The sequence below is a fragment of the Cryptomeria japonica genome, chromosome 9, assembly GCF_030272615.1.
Source record: "Cryptomeria japonica chromosome 9, Sugi_1.0, whole genome shotgun sequence".
NCBI lineage: Eukaryota > Viridiplantae > Streptophyta > Pinopsida > Cupressales > Cupressaceae > Cryptomeria > Cryptomeria japonica.
The window spans coordinates 684,753,700-684,777,741 of record NC_081413.1 but is presented as its reverse complement, the minus strand read 5'-3'; the positions used below and the strand labels follow the sequence as shown (position 1 = coordinate 684,777,741).

At 34.5% G+C, this 24,042-nt stretch overlaps 2 protein-coding genes across 2 annotated transcripts; one reads left to right on the top strand and one right to left on the bottom strand.

The window, feature by feature from the left end:
• Nucleotides 1-2,389: 2,389 nt before the first annotated feature.
• Nucleotides 2,390-14,706, top strand: LOC131073963 (phosphatidylglycerophosphate phosphatase PTPMT2). Its single transcript, XM_058010495.2, has 7 exons — nt 2,390-2,797; nt 4,867-5,265; nt 6,427-6,549; nt 11,372-11,465; nt 12,947-13,029; nt 14,033-14,122; nt 14,205-14,706. The coding sequence occupies exons 2-7, from the start codon at nt 4,915-4,917 to the stop codon at nt 14,388-14,390; spliced, it is 927 nt and encodes a 308-aa protein (XP_057866478.1). The 5' UTR covers nt 2,390-2,797; nt 4,867-4,914; the 3' UTR covers nt 14,391-14,706.
• A 6,361-nt stretch (nt 14,707-21,067) lies between these two features.
• On the bottom strand, nt 21,068-22,884 carry LOC131073964 (probable methyltransferase At1g29790). The gene has a single exon (XM_058010496.2). The coding sequence runs from the start codon at nt 22,670-22,672 to the stop codon at nt 21,290-21,292; it is 1,383 nt and encodes a 460-aa protein (XP_057866479.2). The 5' UTR covers nt 22,673-22,884; the 3' UTR covers nt 21,068-21,289.
• Between the last annotated feature and the right edge of the window lie 1,158 nt (nt 22,885-24,042).

The following is a 24,042-nucleotide window of genomic DNA, read 5'->3' as shown; positions in this document are numbered from 1 at the left end:
CAAGCAAATGCAAAACTAAATCTCAAACAATTTTTTTTGTCTAGGGATGTTGTTCAAGCGCTTTGCATTTAAGGATAGGACGATCATTTATGAGAATTATAGAATTGAAAGTCAATGGAATTAATTGACCTAAATTACACTAAAAGCTCTCCCATTAATTTTATTTTATCTTGATCTTTCTTTAGAACTATCTTGGGAAGCCTCCTAGGGACCCCCTTTTTAGGTTCTTTTACTACAACCCTAAAGAGGGCGATGCTCTACTTCCTTTTCTTGTATCCAAAACCTCCATCTCTTATTGAGAAGTAAGACCAACTAAGGTTGAACCATCCACCAATTCCTTATTCTTAATTGGCTCCATCTCACTAGGAACCAAAGGAGGCCAAGTATATCCATTTTTGTAGCATGAAACCTGACTTGTAAAATACTATGACTATCAATCTCCCTATAAATTGAGTGAATTGCCCCCAAAGCGCCAAAGTCTAGAATGCAACCCTTATGAAATATCCTCATACTGGTCCAAATCATCCAAGTCTTCAATTTGGTTATATATCCTAATGATCTATTTATCCTTAAGAGTTCTCTTTTACCCTCTACCCTTGTTACGAGGCTTTATAGGAATGAAAACCTCCTTATCTGCTTCCCCCTCTGACATAAGGGATTTCCCTTTGTCAACCTTAGGAGTAGGTCAAGAAGGCACTTTAACTAAATCCCTTTCATGATTAACTCTAAGTCACTTTCTCTACAAATTCCCATACTCACGATAGATCAAACACAAAATGGAAGAGAAACCTTAAAGATGTTGACATAATATAAATTTTTACATCAATTACAAAAATGTAAAAGTAAACTAATAATAAATACTTTATGCACTTGTCAATCATAACAAATAAGAGAGAGTAGTAATTATTATAATATTTTAATAGTGATGTGACTTTTCATGATTCCCATTACTATGACATTGATAATAAATGTTTCACATATTCAAGGCACTTGCTATTGTTGTATTATTTTACAAAAAAGTCACCATTAATAATCTCAACTTATAGATCTAATATTCTTTGAAATAAACGATATTTTAGTCATTTATTATTAAAAATGTATAATGTTTTACTTTGTTAACAACAAGAAAATAAACTAAATTAAAAAAAGGTTTTGATTGATTCAAAAGTATAAATAATTTAAAGATCATCAATCACAAGAGTTACCTTGTTAAGGGATGACTAATAATAAGACAACAACTTTTTTAATAAACAAATATAAAATATTTTTGAAATCATCATACCACCATTGGTTTTGGAGAGGTCCACCATCTTAATGGTATATCATGTGGTATGTTTATCTATCTTAATAATATATCCATCATGATCGCATGGTACAATAAACCATTTGATGATTCCATTTGGATGGTAGATCATAGAGGCTATCCATCCTCCGTTCGAAGAACATAAAAGTGGAGGTAAGAGTATGCAACTCAGGTTCAAATCCAAAGGGCCTCATAATTCTTTTAAAAAGTTTTTATGGATTCTTTCGACCCGAAACTTATTTTCCCTTACATATAATGAAAACATGGTACAATAACCCATTTGTTGACTTCACTTAGATGGTAGATCATAGAGGTAATCCGTCCTCCCTTTGATGAACATAAAGCTGGAGGTAAGAGTATGGAAGAGTAGCTCTTGTGGACTAGATCAATTAGTTGGTGTTGAGCGTTGCCCAAAATGTACTTTTGGTTCAAATCTAGAGAGGCTCATAATTTTTTTAATATGGTATGTGTGAATCCTTTAGACATCAAGCTTTGAATTTTTCATATATATATATATATATATAGATCGCTTAAATTTTAAAAAATAAGACATAATTAATGAATTCACGTGATCATCTACCATAATGATGAAATAAATCACTATGATGGTCCCCATGATATATGTGATGTGATGTGACACAATAATTTCAAAAATCTCATACAATTATTTCTAAAATTATTAGTCTTACACAATTATAGACCTCATTAGTGACGAAATGCATGACTAATTTTGAGAGAGAGGTGGGGATCGAGAGCCTTCTACTTGAATTTTGCTGGATGAATTAATTTTTTAAATGTATTAATTTCTTAGAATTTGAATTTGAAGATTAGACCTACCTACATCTCGCTATCACAAGCTTTGCATTCAAAGGACTGTGACACTTATTTTAATTTTATCAAGAAATTTGTGTAAAATTCAAGAATTGCCTAGATGATTGCAGTCCCCACACTTTAAAATGTCTAGTCAAAGTATGTCACAAATGACGCCACGTCTTTGCCACGTGGACTCCATAACTCATGGTCCCAATTATAGCCATCACGATTTTAACCCACAACAGACCCCTGTTTACGCCGTTGCCAATGCCACGTCGGCCCCATTTCGAATATCTGCTGGTTGGGCGTTAGGTCAAGTGGAGCACCCCCTGTTTGTACTAAAAGAGAAAAAAAGGTTAAAAAAAAAACTGGAAAAACGTGAAAACAAGGGAACAAACATACAAAATCCAAAAAAAAAAAGACGTACGCAAATTCCAAGTAGTTTTTGTTCTCTCAGCGAAACAGTCGGAAATTTCGGTTCAATTTTCACGCGATGTTTAGTTTGAGATTTGTTTGTTTCAATTTGACGCATGGTTTGATGGCTTCATAAATCAGCAGAAGCAGCGGCGATCTTGAAGACACATCGCCGGCCGTGGCCTTTGCATTTCGTTGATCCGTTTCGACTAGGGTTTCGGATCCGGTCGGGCCTGCTTTCTGATACTGTTGTTGTTCTTCTACCAGGTAGGTTTTTCAATTGCATCTCATTCTAAAATCTGATTTTAAGTTATCTGATGCTTCATGTTTTTTCTTATGTATATCCATCTTTTGCAACCTTTACTGTTTAAAGTTTTAGTCGGCTTACTTTTATACCCCAGTGGTGATTTAGATGCGATTCTGTAGTTTTTATGGTCGCATTGTTGTTTTTAGTACCAGATATGTTTTGGAAATTCTCTATGCTGTAAAATCTGGGTTTATTTCATTTTAGGTTCGAATAATATTTCATCCGTGTTAATGTTTTGCCCTTGAAGATTTTCTGTGCTTTATTTCATTTTGCCACTGCTGAATTGGATAACCTTTTTGTGGTCTATCATGCTTAAGTCTAAAATTTGTGTTTTTTGGTTGTCTCAACTTTAGGCTTTTCTATAATCACACTTAACCTTGATCTTGTCTTTGATAATTTGCCCTTGTTGTATAACCGTGCTTTAGATGCCATCAGAAATGGATATCAAAAGTCACCTGAAATTTGCACCTGGAAGGGTCAGCTGTAGACGATGCAACATAATTGTATGTGGTATTTTACCCAGTTTAAATTTCAACATTTTATGGCCAGTGCCAGTTGTGACCTGCACCTGGCTGGTCAGTTGTGGAGATCAGATGGTTGGATAATGGTAGTTTGCCTAATCCAATTTCATACATTTTATAACCTGGTGAGATGTGGATGGCATGGAGTTGGATGTGGCATTTTTTTTTCATTTTGTACATTTTACCATGCCAGTTTTTATACCTTTTGATGTTGAACTTTTCCTGGATTGGCTAGAAATTCAACATAGGACCTCCCAGGGTGCTCTGATCACTGAGTTACTAGCCCCTTTATGATTTATAAACGTTGATTCCTCGTAACATTTGAATGTGAAGTGAGCCTAGCCTCTTTGTTTTTACGATGTAACACAAGTTTGGAATGCATACCATTTTAATGTCTGGTCTAATGGCCTTTCCTTAGATTCTACATTGCTCCCTCCTATTTTCCCACAATATGGGTTTTATCCAAACTGGAAGTCTGGAGAAATAGCAATTCAAGAATACTACGTTTCATGGGTACTGAAAAAGTAATTTTAATATCAAAATTGGACAAAGGCACTGAATCAGTTGAGAAAAAATCTCTTAGATTTTTATGGAGGTGCACAGAATGTGACCTATGAGGTATAGCCTCAGATGCCCCAAAGTTTTGCTCTACTCTGTTAGAAGGAATCTCTCATTTGATTTTTTTTTTTGACTTCTTTCAATGTAATCAAAGCATTTTCCTTGAGTATCTCTAATTTTTGATCTCCATTGTCCAAGGATCTTTACTTTGTGGTGTCTAAAAGCTTGTTTGTGTATTTAAATTTCTAATGCGATTTATTAGTGTGGATCACTAAATTGATTTGAGAAATTGTTTTTCTCTAGCCTCAAAACTAGTTTGTTGCATTCCATTCCAAAATGTTGATTCAGTCCAGAAATTTCTAAAATTGTCTAGAGAGGTGCTGGAATGTTTAGAAAAGAGAGTCAAAGCTTGCAATTGTTATCTGTGCCTGAGTCACCATTAGGTGGAGGGCAATGTCTATCTATATTGCTGCTACACGTTTTACCAGAATTATTTTTAATTTGTTAAATGCGATACATGATGTTTTAAAATTATAATTAATAGTTATTTGGTAAAAAGTACTTTCAGCATGCTGGATAGACGCTGATCTCTAGATATGGCACCCTTCACATGCGTATCTGTTAACTTATGATATTTGTAGAAATTCTTAGTGAGTAGCTGGAAACTTCTGGAGACATTTCTAGCAATATTCAAGGATTTGTCAGGAGTTTAGTAAGTTTCCCTTGCTGTTGCTAAATGTTTCCAAAATTTTCCTATAGTGTATCTTAGTCTCCAGAAGTCTATTGTAAAAACTACATTTCTTTATCACCTTGTCATGTTTTTAAATGTTTTCAACTCCAGCTGCAATGTAGCTTTTGATCGCCTGACATGTATACCCTTCTGTTATTCTGTCTGATTTCCTTTTTATTGGTGCTTCTTTTTAACTATATTTGTTTTTGTTTGTGTGCAGATCATTTTTGGAGGGTCTGAATTGAATTCCAGGGTTGATTATCTCGTAATGTTGTGGCAGGCTTTAAAGTTGTCATCTGGATTTGGATCAACACTAATCCGAAGTTTATCACAGAGAATCTTGTTTATTTTAAATTTAACACATTATTGCAAATTTATAACCAAAAGGATGGTAGCGATAAGAATTTCAAAGGCTGAACCTAACCAGTCTCCATGTAAGGCTGTTCATGGTGATGGCACTGAACATGAATATGAAGTCAGTGATGGAAAACTTGAGAAAACTGCTAAGAGGGCCTTTGTAGGTGCAGGAGCTCGAGTACTGTTCTACCCAACCCTCTTATACAACGTTGTCCGTAACAAGCTTCAACCAGAGTTTCGATGGTGGGATCAGATTGTTCAGGTATAAAGTTTTCATTTTTGTTATTTTACAGTATGATAATCTAAATCAGAAGAATCATGACTGAAAACAGTATAAAGATGGCCAAGCATGTATCTATTCCTTGGCACAGCCTAATTGTGATTGTATCATTTCCAAACTCTACTTCATTTCAGTATTTGTTTTACAATGAGGCTCATTTCAGTATCCTGTAACAATGTTAGACATTACACCTTATTTATATCTTGGAGACTTCACTTAGTACTTATCAGCATCGGGTTCACTCAGCTGCAGGATGCATTGAAGGGCAGTGAGGACTGCTGGGAGCATACCTTTAGAAATTACCCTGCTAACCAGATATCTGAATGCAATGGGAGATTGTTTGGAGCTCTCTGGCCATAGAGTTGGTAGTTATATGAGTAAGAGTGTATGGGAAATATTAAATGGCAGATATGCAGTGAACGGAGCCAGAGGTTGAATTCTAGCAGTCAATTTTTCCCTTTTTATTGATCACAATAATGTGCACATATATCAATCGCAAAATTGTAAGGAGAGGAGGACTATCTGCAGACCAACTGCATCCTTTTTTCTCAACAGCAGAACCAGATTTTTTAGAGAGCTGATGTTGATCAGTAACCCCTCTTAAAGTATTGGATGGGATTGATATGATTTCTATCCTTTTTATCCATTCCCATCGTGGTAACTGTCTGAACAGACACCATATTCCAATCTGTAATCTTGAATTAATTTTAAAGAGTCCTTGGTCTTTATATAATCCTGCACAAGCACCTGACCTAAAAAATTTCCCCAGAGATGGATCCACTTTTCTATGCATGCAGCTGTTCCTTCTGCATTTCATAAGTTAATAATCTTCAAAGATTTGTTTCAGCGGATGTTGGAATTGTTGAATATTATGACTTACTTCCTTGTTGTTACTTAGTTATTTTATTCCTTAATTCTATAGGCAATGAGTTATATTATCATGATGATTTCAGCTCATCAACTGACTTTGTAATTATTTGTTCATTTAACCATAGATATTGTAACTCAACATGGGAAACTAACTTTTAGATTTTGTTTCTTTGATTTGCCCAAAATCTTTATTTTTCAATTTAAACCCTTGATTTGGTAGCTGCCTTTCTAAACTTCTTTGTATATGTTGTTCTAACCTCGTTTATTTTTCAGTTTCTCATTTTAGGTGCTGTTCCATTTCGTAAAGATGTGCATCGCCTTAAAGACCTGGGTGTAGTAGCTGTTGTTACCCTGAATGAGCCATATGAAACTTTGGTGCCATCCTCTATGTACCAGGTGAAGTTTCCGCATATACAAATCCACGCAAAGATGTAATTAGCGTTCATCTTTTATTAAGAAATAATGAATCATTTTGTATCATGCAAATAATGTTTTACCAACACATTTAAATTCTTACTACTATTTGTCTGTTCTGTTTTTTCTGTAATTTGATTAGAAGAGTTATTCAAGACATGAAGAGATGTCTGTAATTTGATTAGAAGAGTTTGTGGATATTAATATTGAAAACATTTTGTAAAAGTTATTTTATGTGGTGATGCAATGCTCTAAATGTAAGGTCACTTCGGTTATTCCTTTTATGTTTTATATCTTGTTTTATCATAATGTGGTGAATAGGTTACCGTTTCTTTATATCAAATCCTCTTCAAGTATGACCATTTCAAAAATAGCTTCTTGGATTTTGTTGATATTTTTGCAGAAGGTTGTAGCCCAATAGGTTAGTTAGGAAAGGATATATGGGCATAATAGCAGAAACTGTTTTTGGATCATGATTAATTGTTGCTTGTTCAGCTGATTTTTTGATAAAATCACTCAAACAGATTTATTGACTGAAATATTGTGATTATTTGGTCAATTTTTTTAGGGTTTCTGGGTTTTATTTCTGATGTATAGTGATTTTTATTGAAGTTGATTGCTCAACCCCACAGCTCCTGAAGATCACCTGCAATCAAACACCTGCCACGAAACAAGAGAGAAGGAAATATCTATGAAGGCCAAATCCATAAAGATAAATCATATTGATTATCTAATGACTTAATGATTACAAATGGATCAATCCTTGTAAAAGGAGATCAAAACCTAAAAGTAAAAACCCTAGAATGGGTAATTAATACCCCTAGAAGGGGTAATTAATAATTAATAATGAATTAATTATTAATGTGATTAAGTTTAGCTTCATAAATTTAGCTTAATTGAAAATAAAGTAAATGTTGACTTAATTAATAAATCAATTTGATTTAATTAATCAAGTAAAGAACCTTATTACTCCAACAATTTTTTCCTTCTACTTTCTCTGACCCTAAGCCTAACCCAATTTTCCCCTATTAAATCCAGATTATTTGAAAAAATCTTTTATCTTTTATTTTCCGATTTATTCCCAAGGGAGATTATAGGTTTTCATTTTGGTTTTATTAATGTTTAGTCTTTGAAAGTCACATTTACTTTGGTAGTAATAAGTGACTGATACTCTATGCATGAAAGTGAAACAATAAAATTAATTTCTCCCATAGCCACTAGGAAATATGGTTCAGGGTGCACTCCTTATTTATAATTGCATATTTTGGTGACCATATTCGATTGTAAAGTAGGCTTACACTTATTCTTATACCTCTACATCTTGTCTCAAAATGACCTGCCTTCCTTCCACCCAAGGCCACAATGACCGTGATCATGTGTCACCTCTCATAGTAACTATGTTCTAAATGTGAGAATAATATATACTCTACCTAAGGAAAATGGTTCTATAATCTAATGCAAAAGAGGACAAATTTGTTAGCAATACTGGAGTTTTGAATCTATTGTTTTTTAATGTCAATGAGTTCAACTCAAGGTTCCACTGAGTTTGTAGGATGGGGGGACACATTTCCAGGACATGATTTTTTTAGGCTGTTTTTGGGACGAAAGGGGATGACTAATATATATAGGGAGTTTTCAGATATTCATATGATATCATCGATAAAGTTACAAACGTAATCATATTGACATATACATTATAGAATTAAAAATGCTTAGTAAAACACAACAATAGAGTTTACATTGGTGATGAGAGTTGAACAAATTAATTGTACTACTTAATTGCCTCCACAATTCATGTCAAACAGTCAATGTGCATATGCACACAAAATGTGCATATGATATAAAATTGAAAAATGTCCGAAGGCTACAAGTTTGCACTACAAATGTCAAAATGACAAAGTTACATGTTGTTGTTGAGTTTCTTCAATTCCATCTCTGAAGGGTTATCCTTGCTATGATTTAGTGTTAAAAATTTCAATTGATGGTCAGACTTCTGATTATTTTTCTGCTGCTAAGAAAATTCTTGAGTTGACCTAGCAAACAATTGACCTTGAGATGCAGTCTAAAGTATGTAAGCATTGTATTAAAGTATCAAACATATAGATTTACATATTTAAATATGTATTAAAAATACATCATAACATGTGTTATTTATATTTACTGAGAAATTTGGAGTTATCACTGGAACAAACTTCGAGTTACAATCAAATTAAGAGATGCCAAAAACCTTTTAAAGCTTTTACTGAAGGCTATAAGAAGCGAGCAATTTCTTCGTATTGATATTGCTAGAACTTTTCCAATCCATGATCCTTGTTTAGAGTTCGTGAAAGAAGATTGAACATTGTTTCACTGGACTCTGCATTGATCAGTGGGATAGGTCTATAATTCTTTTCCTTATTAGATTTTCTACAGCAATGTTTGGATCTTCTTAATTAGATGCCCATGCCCTTTCTTGAGAGAAAAGAGCCATTGATTTGAACTTTTGAGGAATCATTATGAATTCATTAATTAAATGATCATTTCTAAGACTGGGTGACTCTGTGTTTCAATGGGATGCATTTTAGCATTGGGGATTTGGGTTCCCAACCCAACTTGAATATAAAGACGAATATTGCATAAAAATAAATGCCAACATCCTTACATTCAGGGATTGGTATGAGAATGAAAATTCATATGATGTGCATTCTTTTTGCTACCTTCTTTTGTTTTTCACATCCATCCAGTCATTCACTTTTTCTTCTTTGGAGGAAAAGGAAGACTCATCTAAGTGTGATTAATGGCAGCCAAAAGAAATTCTTGCAGATCCATTTATCTTGAGAGTGATTTGATAAAGAAAGTTTCACTAAAGTTTTCTGCTTTGCATGCTTCGAGCCAGAATTATATGGACTCTGATTTGGTGATGATTGCACCACCTCAGAAAAAATAGGATTTAAAGGGGAGGGATTACCTTGACTATTGGCATCTGTTTTCCTTTGATGATGATCTGAAAACTACATTCTTCTCCAACGAGCTAACTGTCTCCTTATAAATTGAGAGATGTGCATAACTGCATATCTTGCACCTTGCCACCAAGTGTCTTGTTTTGTCATTTTTCCTAGAATATTTGACTTCCTTTTCATGCTACTCAGCTATTGATGGATTCGTTGCTGCCTCTGCAATCCCAATGGAGTAAAGTGTTTTAAGCCAATTGAGTGGGAACCTCCATTTTGAAAGTGTTTCTTTTTATTTAAATATGTTTTCTTTTTTACCTAGTCTTTCAATGGGATCTATGTTGTGTGTAGGATTCAAATAAGTTCACATTGTTTGTATTTCAATCAATCAATCACCTAAGGCAAGTAAAAGACATCCTTCCATCTTGGCTCTGTCAAAGGAATTTACATGGGGCATTCAAACTGTAATTCTTCTCCAAAGTTTTTTTTTTTTTTTTTTTTGATCGGTAAGAGGCCGAGGCCAAGAATTTTATTAATTATTTTAAAGTTTACAGTACATTACTCCACTCATGCGGGCGCCGGTAGGAAAGAGTGGAGGCGAGAAAACCTCCGGCCTTGCCCGGGACCATAGTCCAGCTTAACTTACATAATATACAATAATTCCAAATTTTACTACAACAAAACCAGCAGACCCCGGGCTAGGGTAATCAGGAGGGGTGTTTCTATTTTACCCCTCACTTACAAGCCCTTATTTGCCACTTTCATAAATAAGAAGTACATGTCATTTAACATCCATCTTTTATAGCTCTGTAGATGATCTTTGATTGTTTAGTATCCATGATTGCTCGGAGCCTACCTGTTTGGCCTGCATGGTTAGTTGCTCAAACACTAGGCAGGTTGTTAGTATCACTCAGCCCATTATAATAAATGAAAATTTTACTGTCCAACTGGAAAGATACCTTAATGAACTTATCTTGTGGAACCTATCCTCTAAGAACATTCATACGAGATATAAAACTTAAAACTGAGTTAGGTATTTAGATCTGTTTCCATTTGTCTTTTTCTTTCTATACAACTTCTTTTGTTTGCTCTTGAGATTCTACATTGTAAATTTTGAAATTTCTGGTGAAATTCGATCATGTAATGGTTTTGTTTCATTTTCAGCCTTGTATCATCATCATTCAGTTCTTTTCTATTTTCATGCTTTCTGCTTAGGAGGTTTCGCTTCTAAATCTTTCTTCCCCCAACAGGCAGATGGTTGTGCTGCAGAAACCTGTCTCATCTTGTCTCCGTTGATTCAACAAGACAAAAATATTAGGCCATTTGCTATTTACAGTTTTACTTACTACTTTTTCACAAGGAATGTATAATCCTCTTTTTCTAGTTCTTTTGCACTAGGGAAACCTTGTAGGCTCTGTGTTGTATTGGAAAAAGGAAATATAACAAAAAAATGACTTGTTATTTAGTTATTACAAGGAAGTGTGGGGCTTGCAGCTGATAATTTTTGTTGTTAAAGAGATCTTAATGGTAGCTGGTTTTTTTCTTAAAACTAGCATGCTGTTTCCATTTGGCAACTTTTCAGTAATTTATGAAGAGATAAATTCAGCTATTGGAAACATAACTAAAAATATAAGGAATTTTTTTACATAAGCTATTTCTAAGTTGACTATGTTTAGTATTTACCATAATCTCAAAGAATGATGAGTAACAATATATAAGTACATTGTTTTTAATAATTATTTTTATGATTTAATAATATTTATAGTTGTCTATTCATACATATAAAAATTCTATTGTAATATTTCTCTGCTTTATAGTTATGTAATTGTTTGTTAGTACAATTCTTACTTTTTGTTTTTTTTCTATTTCTCCAGGATGAAGGTATCAAGCATCTGGAAATCCCCACTAGAGATTATCTTTTTGCTCCATCATTTGAAGATATTCGTCAAGCTGTAGAATTTATTCATGGTTAGTAATATCTATGTTCCATTTGCAAAGAAGTTAGCATTTGATTTGATTACTGGAAAATAGTAATCATTTGCTTATTGTACCAGACAATTAATAGCACTTCTTCTTGTCCCTTAAGTTTGGAAGAGAGGCCACCTTAGGCTATCTTTGTCAATTCACAAATGTGATGATCAAAGAAAGCTAACTTATTGGGAGCTTCTAGTTTTTGCCTGTTTGAAACACCATAGCTGAGATACAATTGTGGCTTTGAAATTATTCAATAAATGACTTTTAACCTGTTCTGCGTTTTTCCCTCTCTTGCTTTCTAGAGATGGCAGGGATCCAGATGGGTGCGTTATACCTGGTACAGGGTTGTACCCAAGGTGAAAGAATCATAAAATGGGAAATGGTTTTGCTATATCTTGTGTATTTTTATTACACCTATTACATAACAGGCTCTGTGTTTTAATTTGAACTGTTAGGGCTTCCTTGCACCACATAATCCATCCTCTGTATTTAGTGGTGGTTCTACTTTTCTGTCAGCCAGTTCTAGGTAGTAAGGGTTGTTGCAGTAAGGGTCGTTGCCTGTTTCTAAATCAAATAGCATATACAGACCTTATATAATGGCAGCAACTCTTATTCCTTACCTAGCTCTCTGAGATCTTTTAATTCTGATGTTACTACAAAACAAAATAATCAGTTTATATTATTTTCAGCTTGGAATAAGTAACTTGGCAATTGAACTCATTGCTGGTAAGATGTATGCTGGTTTTATTACAACTATTGAGATGCTAAGTTCCCAGCATTTTGGAGGGTTTAACAAATTTCATGTAGGGTGATTTGCTTCCTAAAGCGCACATAATATTCTCGGGTGTTTGCAGGATTAAGTCAAGTAGTGCAATTTTGATGTATAGGTCAATAATAATCGAGTTGGCAAATGATATTTAAGTTGTCTAAGTGTAAACCATATTTTTTGATATGATCTATAGGTGTATATGGTTATCGTTTCTAAAGGAAAAAAGTGGTTAAGGTTGTTATTGTTAATTATATTTGCACTACACTTTGCGTATGTGCCTCTATTCCAGATTCAATATATGGGATAAGCCAATCTCAAGGGAACCTAAACTGAACACTGTTGCTTATGCATGGATCATTCACGATAGGTGTTTATGGTTTATATGTCTATTCTATCATTACTTGTTGCAAGCCATTCCTTAATGATTTATGTTGACATAATTTTACAACTGGCACTTGTAAAGCATTTAATTTTTTGTTTTCTTTTTTCGCATTTTGATTTGTTGAAGTTACAACAAAACTTGGATTATGACTTTTCTATTCTGTATATTTTCTCTGTATAACATCTTGTAAGTATTGACCTTTCAATGATTATATTGTACCTTATTGGTCTATGATTTATTGCTCTTGTGGTTTTCTTTTATCATTAGAATTTGTTGTTTATTGCAAGTTCAGAGCCTGTCTTCTCATTAGTCTTTTTTTTCCAGAGCACGTGATAATGGGGAAAACAACTTATGTCCATTGTAAAGCTGGGCGAGGTCGCAGTACAACTATTGTTCTCTGTTATCTGGTATGATTATATTGTTTGTTTTTATTTTATGATTTCAAAAGTTCATTGTCTCAGTATAAAATAAAATGGGCTTCTCAGCCAAGTACAGAGCTAGAATGATTAGAAGACGAATAAGTGAATATGCAAGGTTTCTGGTGTATATCACTTTAGGCAATGTTCAATTGGAGTTCTATGTTTTTAACTCTATTATTTTTTTGTTTTATTTTTAAAGATATTTTGTACTATTAAATCTGATGTATTTCCAAGTTCTGCTGCTTGATAACAATGCTTACATTTGGCCCAGTGACTGATTTCCTGCTCATAGTTTGAATTTGTTATAATGACCACAATTTCTTGTTGATTCTCAGTGCATAATAATACATACCATAGTTACAAGCACAATATTTTCTTAGCGTTTGCAAACATTTTTTAATCCCCAAGTTTTGTCAAAATTACTCTCCTCTTGAATCTACCGATTGTTTTTTTGGACGATCCCACAGCTTTTGTTGTTTTCCACTGCATAGCAGGCATGCAAATCATGTGTTTTTAACAGTTGTAGACATGAACCCATAAGATTTTTAACCATATTTCTATGTTTTACCATCCCTATAATTCTATTTAAATACCAAAAACATGTTCTTATTTTTTGATCAATTGGTAAAGTCTATAATTGTTCTAATAAAAAGACATTTATTAACGGAACTAGAGCCTAAAGGTTTTAGAAGGTTATGACAGTTGTAAGATTCAGTGCTCTGATAAGTGTGAAACAAGTTTATTAAGTGATACCTACCTTTGAATTAGCTGAATCTTAAGCAACTAAATATCTAGCATGTCTTTCCCCTTCTGGCTTTGCTCTTTTTGGGAGGAGGCCTTAAAGTCAAGTATTTAATTTCAAACAAGGACTCCAAGCTAAAATCCACACTGAATATGTATGCCATACAAAAGGGATATTCTTATTTCTGACCATGTTTTGACAGACGAATCACAATGTTTTTCATTTCAGTAGTGTAATTTGGCGTGATAGGTAGCACACAAGGGAATGAATCCTGTTGATGCATATGCATACGTGAGATCAAAAAGACCGAGGGTTTTGTTAGCACATTCTCAGTGGCAGGTATGCTGACATCCATGAATGGTTGTTTTGAATAATTTGAAATTAAGTGATTGACCCGAGCATGTGGTATGTGTATCTGCAGGCAGTTCGGGAGTATTACCTAAAGATACATGGCAGTAGTTCTGAGAACCTCCAATTTCCTATGCCGTTTGATGATAATTATGAAGACTCGGCTGTGTTTGTTACAAACTCCGATTTAGATGGATACAAAAGTAGCGAGGAAATTTGCATTGTGGAAAAAGAGTTTATAAAAATTACAAATGCTTAAGACATAATGGCTTGCAGAGATCGCAACAGATTTTGTGCAATGGCAGGTGCTTACAGCACATTCAAATCATTCTGGTTTATAGAAGAGATTTTAGGCTGAAAGAAGGTTACCACAAATATTTAGTTCACGGGGGGTACTTAAAGATTGCCGCAGTCTTTTTTTAGCTCTTTGCAGAGCAAGTAATAGTGTGCATGTAGTGAACCTACATGCCACAATTGAGTAGCCAACATTGTAAGATCATTACATGTAATCGGAGGCAGGTAATTTTTTTTTTCAGATCTGCCTTTATTCAAATCAAGTGTTTAAATTGGCTGTACATTTTTTCCTAACACGGTACAAATTGGATGTTAGAATCTTTTTTTTTCCTTAGGATAACATTGGATGCACAAACATAGTAAGGCCTATGCCAGAGTTGGGTGTATTGGTAAAGAAAAACCTAGGCCTTCTATGATAGGGGCAACATGATGTATCTTTAGATATGGTCCTTTCAAGAAAATCTCGGAGCCTTTTGTAGGAAAATGGTCACATGAATTTTCTAGATTTTCTGTGGTCGGTGCTGCTACAGAAAATCTAATAACCTATTGCAGGGAAATAATAATAAATTTGTTTTGAAGGAAAACAATTAAAACCATTGACTTTGTAAAAGATGCCACCTGTCAATGACGATATTGACATGGTTCTGGAAACTTGAAACCCTTGTTTACCTGCAGCTGCTTAAATCGTTTTTCTTAGGGGCCCACTTATGATCCCATTTTTTTCTGTTTATAGTATTAAGAAGGTATCATTATTTATTATAGCATTAAGTATGGGGTCGTACTTCCATCCATAGGATCGCCCTCGTGCCATCAGTTTTAAATTGATTCTTTTGCAGAGTAATGGATAAAAATGATTTTCCTCTATCCATTATGTCTTTCATCAATTTTTGCAGATGCGATAGACTTGAAGTTCGATAAACATTTGCAAGTATTGTTGGGCCTGTACCTATTTTTAGTTTTGATTCTTTTTAGAAGTGTATCAGTCATTCTATGTGGCATAACGGTCTTTGGGAATGCCTTGAACTCGTACTGATGCGATCATGATTCTCAAAACAGCAATTTGTATAAAGGCTTTTCGACCAACATATCTAATGTCAACCTATTCATGCATCAGACGATTTCCATTATTTCTTGACATTGTTTGACGTTATGAATGCCACTACAACCGTCAGACAATTTCCATTATTACTTGACATTATTTGACGTTTACTAATGCCACTATAAATAACATGATTTTTTTGGACAACTGGAGAAAAGGATGATTGAGTTTTATGATTAAATGAGGTATCATAAAAAGTGGAGAATATGAGACTTCGAAACTTTTAGATTGTGTAAGAAGCAGCAGGTTAGTTGATCCGTGGAAAAGAATAGAGTGGCGTTCGCTTGTTCAAGAACTTAATCAATTCCTTATAAATATCTACACCATTTTTAAAAATTATAAATTGTTTTATTTTAGGTATTGAGTTTAATTGGTTAAAGCATTGGGTTTCATTGTGGAGACCCTGATTCAGATTCCCACAGGTATTTTGATTGTGGAAGTTTTTTAAACTCTTGATTTTTTATAGTTGGCTTTAATTTGAATGTGATTTCTAAATAAGTGAATTTCTAAATATTGACTCTTGATCTTTGATAAGTGATTTCTAGTGTGTTTTCTTTTAAGGAGCTTACATTAATATTTAATAAATGTTCACAAGAGTTTGGCCTCATACTGGTGCTCCAATGAGCAAAATATTTGTAAACTATTAACAAATATCAAAAATAATGTTTTTAAAAAGAAATATCAATTGTTTTATTTAAATTAGGACTATCTTATTCGTGGACGTCATATAATTCATCGAGTTAATAAAAGGATGTCAAGATGATGATGAACTTTTTCTCTAGTGCAATTGATATGCAATTGTTGCTAAAGGATTCATTTATTTTCGAACACAAATGACACTTGAAAGTTCTGGTTGGTCGAGGAAAGGAAAGGCCTTGTATCAGTGGTTTTGATGCTTCGAACATAACGTAATTGTTATACACTCGTTTTACTTTCTCATATATGCTGAATGCATGTTAGCAGTGTTAATAGCTTTTCTAAAACTAGTATCTCCACGGTAAAAATGGTATTTATGAAGCATTCCCTTATCCTTAGGTTATAAAGATTTATTATAATACCTTTTCATTTTCTCGTCTTTTTGCCTGTTATGGTATTTAAGACGTAAGTTTTTCTTCGATGTGTTTGGATTTCAGCATGTATTTTGTTGGACATAGTCCAGAAGCATATATTTTGTGCTCACTGAAGCAACATCTTATTGTGAAGCAAGCTTTATTCATTTTGTGTTTTTTTAAAGTTTTATCATATCAATATTATTTATAAATTAAGCTCACTTTCTCAAATTTTAGGTGATTTAAGTACTGAAAAAATAACTTGAATAATATCTATATCATATGCTGTCACCTTGTCATCACAAAATTTGAGTGAAAAAATAGTGAAAATATTTACTCACCATATAAAACCATCTCACATTCACAAGATTTGTGTGATTAAGAAAGCATAAATATTTTATATTCAAATTTAATATTGCATAAGAAAAATTACGTGATACCAGTGCTCTTCAAAGGAAAATAAAAATGCAATTGGTTTCTGAAAATAATGTTTAAATTGATATGGCGTCTCACAGTTCATTGTGTTTAAAAATAATTATTTTTTTCTTACGAACTAATATGGAAAGATTGCTGAAGAAATCACCCTGGTACTGAAAAAGAAAACAATAGTTTATTCTTTTAATTTAGTTTTATATAATTATAGTATTTAAAATGGACCGATAAAAATTACCGTATTATCTAATAACAAGTCCAAATATTAGATACCTTTACTCACGTCTATATTAATATTTGAAAATATAGACGTCTACCATAATCGGTGAAACCACTTTATAGCTTGCTATCATATCAGAGATTTCTTAAATCTTCCCTGTAGGCGATGGTAACAAGTCAGGTAGTTGGTGGGCATGGTCTCATCAAAACTTTTGTTGATGCAAATTTTCCGATCCTCAAATAAAGACCACGGAAATAAAATTTAGATCTGAAAGGAAGATGTTGTTTTTTTCTTATGTGCCAAGACCAAGACAAATAATAAGCAGTGACTGCGCATAATTAGAGCAGCATCTGCCACACAAGGAATTCTTCATGGAAAGTACTCTTAATTGAAGAATATGCCCATAATATACATGGCATTATTTAAGATGCCATCAATCATTATGTAAAGGGTGAGGCAGTAACCCTGCCACAAACCAATTAAAAGCACGTACACAAATTGATGATTCTTAAAACTTGTCATGGCAGTGTGGGAAGTCGGAAGTGGGAAGGTTAAATAGCATAAATATTCTTCTTTAAATGTGTGAAATCAGAATGTATATTTTGTTAATGGGTCTTTGGTCTATTCGTGAAGTTGAATGGTTCCAAATGAGTCCATCAGGATCAAGTCTTGTTGAGTGCAAAGGCTCCAATATCAGAAGGGATGAGGCCGGGGTCGTGCTCAGGGCGAATTTGGTGGAATGGATACTCCTCAGGCCTTGGTTTTTAGCCGGAGAGATTTCAGGATATAAGTTCTTGCCCCCATATTGGATGACAAAAACTACTATGTGAAGGTCCTCACTAGACTGGTGTGCTCGTGAACTTTGTGCCTTTGCTGAACTGCCATGTCTAAACATCCACCAGATACAACAAAAAAATCACATCCTCAAATGGATAGGCACCGCTAAAAGCAGATTAGGCAATGGGTTGATTGTTGATAAGAATACAGCATAATGAACAAAGAAGAAAAAAGACAAACACCCCATGTAACCATTGAGCACGTATCCAAGAATCTTGGTGCTACTTTGTTTTCTCCGAGCACGTATCCAAGAATCTTGATGCTACTTTGTTTTCTCTGTGGACTGGACAATTTCATGAATGGTCGGGGTCCCCTTCCAATTCTATTAGATGGAATATAACCATAGTCTAAAAGTAAAATGTTTTGCTTAAGGCAGTACTAGGACTAAAGTAGGACTAAAGTAAGGAGGCAATCTAATGGAACGGGTTTCAGCTTTTAAACAAGTGGAGAGGCAGATCCCATGGTAATCCAAAACACAAAAAAATTAAGCTAATTAAATGGAATCTCAATGTAAAAGCGAAGCCCCGATTCTTTAGTTTGCCGATTTTCAACCGCTGCTTGATGGGTGCAGCTGAAATTTTCCTCCACCAATGTAAGTATTCAAATGTTAACCAGATAGCATTGCAGGGCGTCTGCATATTTTGGAGTTCCTTCCAGTAGATTTTGGTAAGCTTTTGGATGAGCATATATAACAATTCCTCCCTGTGGATTTTGATGGACTTTTGGATGAGAATATGTTATAATTTCTCCTAACTAATTTCGGAACTTTTGATTGACCAAAGGTTATGAAACCCCAGCTTCCTAAAATTGCTCACCAATAATTATTCAAAATGATTATAATGTCCATTGGACCACGTGACTTAAAAGGGTTTTATATTTTTCTTGACAGCACCTGCTAAAAAATTGTGTTAAGAATTGCATGCAGAAAATATCAATTATATGCAGATAAATATTAAATACAAGAATGAAAAACACAAATAATAACAGCGAAGAGACAATATTTAACGTGGTTCACCCAATCTTCAATTACAACCAGCAATCCCTTTCAATTCAATACCACTGCAAAATGCTATGTGAAATTATCTACAAATAAAACCCCTAACCTTTAGCCTTTTTATCAAGGCTTATGTCAGTTACAAAATTAGGGTTACAACATGGCAGCCAATAGAAAAATAACACCCGACGCCTTTATAAAATAATAAAAATCTTTTTGACCTTGCGGGGCGCTACCCCTGGACCCCGCCCTGTATCGCGCTGCCCATCCTGTATCGCGACAAGAGCATGCAAGAGGCGCTACCCCTTGACCCCACCTTGAGTGCGCTGCCCCCAAACCCCATCGAAAAATATTAAAGGAAACCACGCCGATAGATGATTAAGCTCCATATAACAACACGTGGAACCATAACCTAAGCTTCAGCTTCAACAGAAAAAGATCTAAGCTTCAGCTTCAACAGAAAAAGATCTAAGCTTCAGCTTCACCTTTAGGTCCTATCTTGCTTGTGGCTTTTAATATTTTATCTATCTCATGCCCACAATTTACAAGCTGTTTGTTATAGTGACAAGTCCCCATGGAATTTGATTCAGCCGGACCACTTCCCCTGCTTCCATTGCTCAACAAAACTACTGAGCTGAGTTTGCTCCTCTCGTAAGTGGATTTAAACCATTAGATGAGATGTTGATGACCTTTACTTTTTAAGGAATCTGTTTGTGGCTCCCCAATCATGCATAGTCGATGATTCAATGATGATGTTAAATACACGACTCAGAAATTTACCTGTAACTTAGTTCCCCAGAACATTGAACTGCGAAGATCATACCATGTCCATCTGACTATGGTTGCGTGGTTGAGAATGGGCACGCCATACAGACAGTAATACTTGGTGAAGAAGCTGAAAACCGGTCAAGCCAATTGACAACTGGTAAGATGACTAAAATAGTAGATGAAACAGGGGCAGTGCGCGAAGTGGTATCAACAGGAAAATAAATATCAGGTTATAGGACATAAAATAAAGCAAATACCAAAAAGATTTTTTTTAGCAGAGAGTAAATATCCTGGTCTTAGATTCAAAATCAGAAATAGTTTTTTGTGCTACAGCTTTTGCTAATCTATTGATGGCAGATGCGAGAAAAAATCAGCGTTTAGAGGCATCTAAACTGTGTAAGAATAAAAATGATCTCGGCCACAGTTCAGTAAATTGGAATCCTGAAGCATTCAAGCTAGACGAGCATGGCAAGTATCTTCTTTAGAAAGTTAGAAAAAGTTACTAACCGGGCCATAACTTTGGTTCCATATTCTTTTCCGTGGCCGGCGAGGTTCAAAGTATAGGCAAACATGACACTTCGGGTATCTATTTAGAACCCGGATAAGCAGGGTTACACAGACGCCATGCCCAAAACAACTGGGTGTACTCATGTTAATGTTACTCTTGGAAGAATGGACCTTTATTCATCTACCAAAAATAATATAACTCACCAGAAAGCATGCGTCAATAACTAGCTTAGAGGCTAGCAATGTGAGCATTTCTTTCTTTGCTGATAATAGACATGTATATACTTAAAATAAACATCAGATATTAATGTGGGAACAAGTTGCTCACGAAATCATCTCAAAAGCATCACATGTGATGTAAGAATCCAATTTAAATCCTAAATCGTTGGGTTATGTTAATCAATTTTGTTCTTTGATCGAGCAACTAAGAGATCCATTCATGTAAAATAGCTTAACATGGATTGATATCATTAGTAACTGCAAGTACATAAAGACTACAAGATTCATTTTGTTTATAACTCTCTATGCTCTTCATCTGAAACTATGATCCTATTCATAATAGGGATTGACAGGCCATTAACATTCGATCCAGTTGATTTGTTGATTCCGAGCTGTAAAACTTTTTTTGGTTCAGTTATTGCATATGTAATCAATGTTCAATTCTGGATGGAAACAAGATTTGTAATTTGAATAGATTTGACTAAATGCTATCCTTGGAATAGAATGACAAAAACAATGTCCCAAATTGGTTTACAGCTTTATTATCTTGAATTCAGTCAAGGTGTATACTAATGAAGGAAAGGAAGCTTCATTGAGTGCAAGGAAAACATACATTTTCTTTTTCACCGTTTCAGGGTGTTAAAAAGATTTAAAACCCATGACCAGGACGATCCTGGAAAAATAAGTGGAAGAATGACAACAAGATATGGACTTGTCAAGAACAAAAACAGGTTTAGAATTATATGGGTCTTGGGGACTTTTCCAATAATGCAGAGAAGTATACCTCTTTGTTATTCTTGGGGGTGACCACCCATTTGTGTTTCTTGTATCTCAACTGGAGAAACATGTAGAGATAGTCATCCAAATCCGCCCTTGTGCAGAAAAACTTGTCCACCCAAAGAAATCCCCCTGGTCTCAGCACTCTGTCCCAGTCAAATATAATGAAATCCAACAGCTGCAAATCAATCCAGGCATCAAGAAGGCCGCCTGTATGTATGAGATCCAATGTATTGTCAAAGAAGGGCAGCCTCTGATTGATAGTTATATATAAGGGAACAAGCCCTCTTAGAGCAATCATCTCATTGAATGGTGCTCCTAAGTTGATAGCAGCAGAAACTATTGTCACGTTGTGTTCTCTCATCCTGGCAGCAAAAGTGCCTGTTCCAACACTAAAATCCAATCCTATCCTGACCTCCCCAGGCTTGATTCTCAGTACTTCAGCTATAAGGAAATCTGCATTCATTGAACTATTCCTTACCCATTTGGTTGCCTCATTTTTGGCTAGGTTAAAACACCCAGAGCATTTGGAGAAGCCCTTGTTTGGCTTGTTGCTTGTCAAGCAGTCAAAGTTCTTGCATTGGTAATTGTTCCATCTGACATTTCTATCATCAGGAATCTTCCAGAGGGATTCATTGATAGGCAAAGGCTTCTGAAATTGCCTAGGAGCTCTGACCAAGCATCTTCTCCTAGGCAGTGGGTCGCATCCCTGTAACAACAGCTTCTGTGCCAAATTCCAGTCATCTTTGCAGTAACCTCCAATGTCATAGCTCATGTACTGTTCAACCTCTTTCTTCATCACAACACAGGCATGTCCAATACTTGTATACGTCCCAGTGGTCCCCAAAATGTTGATTTTTCCAAGCCTGTTCTCTTTCTTCCTGATATACATTTTTAGTTCACCTGATAGAAAGAAGTCCTGCAATGGATCTGCCGGTTCCTGTTCTTTTGGTTGTTGTTGTTCCGTAGAGAGCCTAATTTCTTCCAGATCTCCCATGACATCCACTTCAAGAAAACTTCTGTGCTCAATGTATTCCGCTTTGAGAGCATTCGGGTCCTTTGACTTGGCATTACTCTCCATGTCCTTAACTGCCTGCTCTAATTTGGTATGCAAGTTTTGGACTTTGAGGTGGATTTGTCGGAGCCTTGAAGAGACCTCCTCTGAGAAGACTTCTTTGGGCCTATGGAAGTGCCTGCAGAGATCGTCGTCATTAAACAGGATGCCCACGGTGTAGAATCTCACCAGACTAGCAGAACTTACTATCACAACCAGCAGTCCTAATACAAATTGAACCCACAAGAAAATCCTTGTACATTTGCATCTTCGAAGGCAATTTATCTCCATCGTTTTCTTCTTTTCGCTGAATGCAAACCAGATGATAAGTAGCACAGATCTTCAGCCTCCTCGAACTATGCAGATAGAGAGAGAGCAGGCACAGTTTACAAAGATAATCCACTAGCATACTGGGTTATAAAATATCACCATTAAGGAAGGGAAAGGTACCTTTCACGTGCGAAAAGGTTGCAGCACTCACTAAGGTCAAAATCATGAGAGGCTCCCTCATCTGAATATAAAGACAAATAAATATAAATCCTTTCGTACGAAGTTAACGCATGCGAGCTTATTTTAATACCGGGCACAAAAATTTATATTGCCCATCCCTTTGGATTTCAACGACTTTTGCAAAAAGTTTCTCTCTCTATCCACTTTTATAGATAAGTCTAGTGGACATTAAAATTATTTCTTCTTCACTTATCTCTGATATCTCCTTGACTATAATTTTCTTGATATGATTTGACAGTATCCTGGAAGTACTTAGGTATACTCTTATTTGAATTTTCAACTTAAGGAAGTCAAATAGGTATATAATCTGGGAAAAAATTATGGGATCGAAGTTAGCTATTTGATAATGATTACTGGTTAATTCTAATAACAATCTGATACGTTTTTTCTTTTATTTAGTGGTTAAATTTGATAATTATATGGACGTGTGTATATATATATATATATTAAGATAGAGAAAGATAAAATGTCACTTAAAACGTGATATTTTTGGCACACTAAAAAATTCTAAGGGATTGTACTAAGCATGAGTTTTCCACAGTACATGAAATTAGTAGTGAAAGTGCTTTTGAATTTGATCATGTATAATTTGTGTATCAACATTTTGAATAAGACTGGGTGATCCAAAAAACAAATTATATATAATTATTCAATGTGATTTTCTTATGTTATATGGTGTTGAAAGAATAACATAAGACAATGAAAATGATTGCATTAAAGTTATAGTCACTATTAATGCAAGTGTAATGGAAAAAGAATTGAAATGAAAGTAATATCAATTGTTTATGACTCACAAGTGAATATTTTAATGTTTGATTAAGTAACGCATAAATTTTTAATACATTGTTTTAATAATATTTTATGCTATTAAAATAACAATCTAAGATTGAAAAATGATTCTATTACACTTATAAAATCCTTATCAACATAAAAGATGTATTTGAGAATGAAATTGAGTGAAAGTAGTTTCAATATTCTAATATGAGATTTACAAGCATAATTTTCCCTTTTTTATGTCATACTATTTAGAGAAAAATCTAACATTGTAAAATGAATTCATTAGAGTTCAATGACAATTATATATATCATATATCCATTTTAAACAAAATTGTCCACTTCACATTTATGTGTTTATGCTCTTTGCATATCAT

Excerpts from the sequence above, each read along its gene's own strand:
- LOC131073964 (XM_058010496.2), bottom strand. The coding sequence starts at position 22,672 with ATGGAGATAAATTGCCTTCGAAGATGCAAATGTACAAGGATTTTCTTG.
- LOC131073963 (XM_058010495.2), top strand. The coding sequence starts at position 4,915 with ATGTTGTGGCAGGCTTTAAAGTTGTCATCTGGATTTGGATCAACACTA. Across the intron at positions 13,030-14,032 it reads CTATTGTTCTCTGTTATCTG|GTAGCACACAAGGGAATGAA; the intron begins GTATGATTATAT and ends TTGGCGTGATAG. Across the intron at positions 14,123-14,204 it reads TAGCACATTCTCAGTGGCAG|GCAGTTCGGGAGTATTACCT; the intron begins GTATGCTGACAT and ends GTGTATCTGCAG.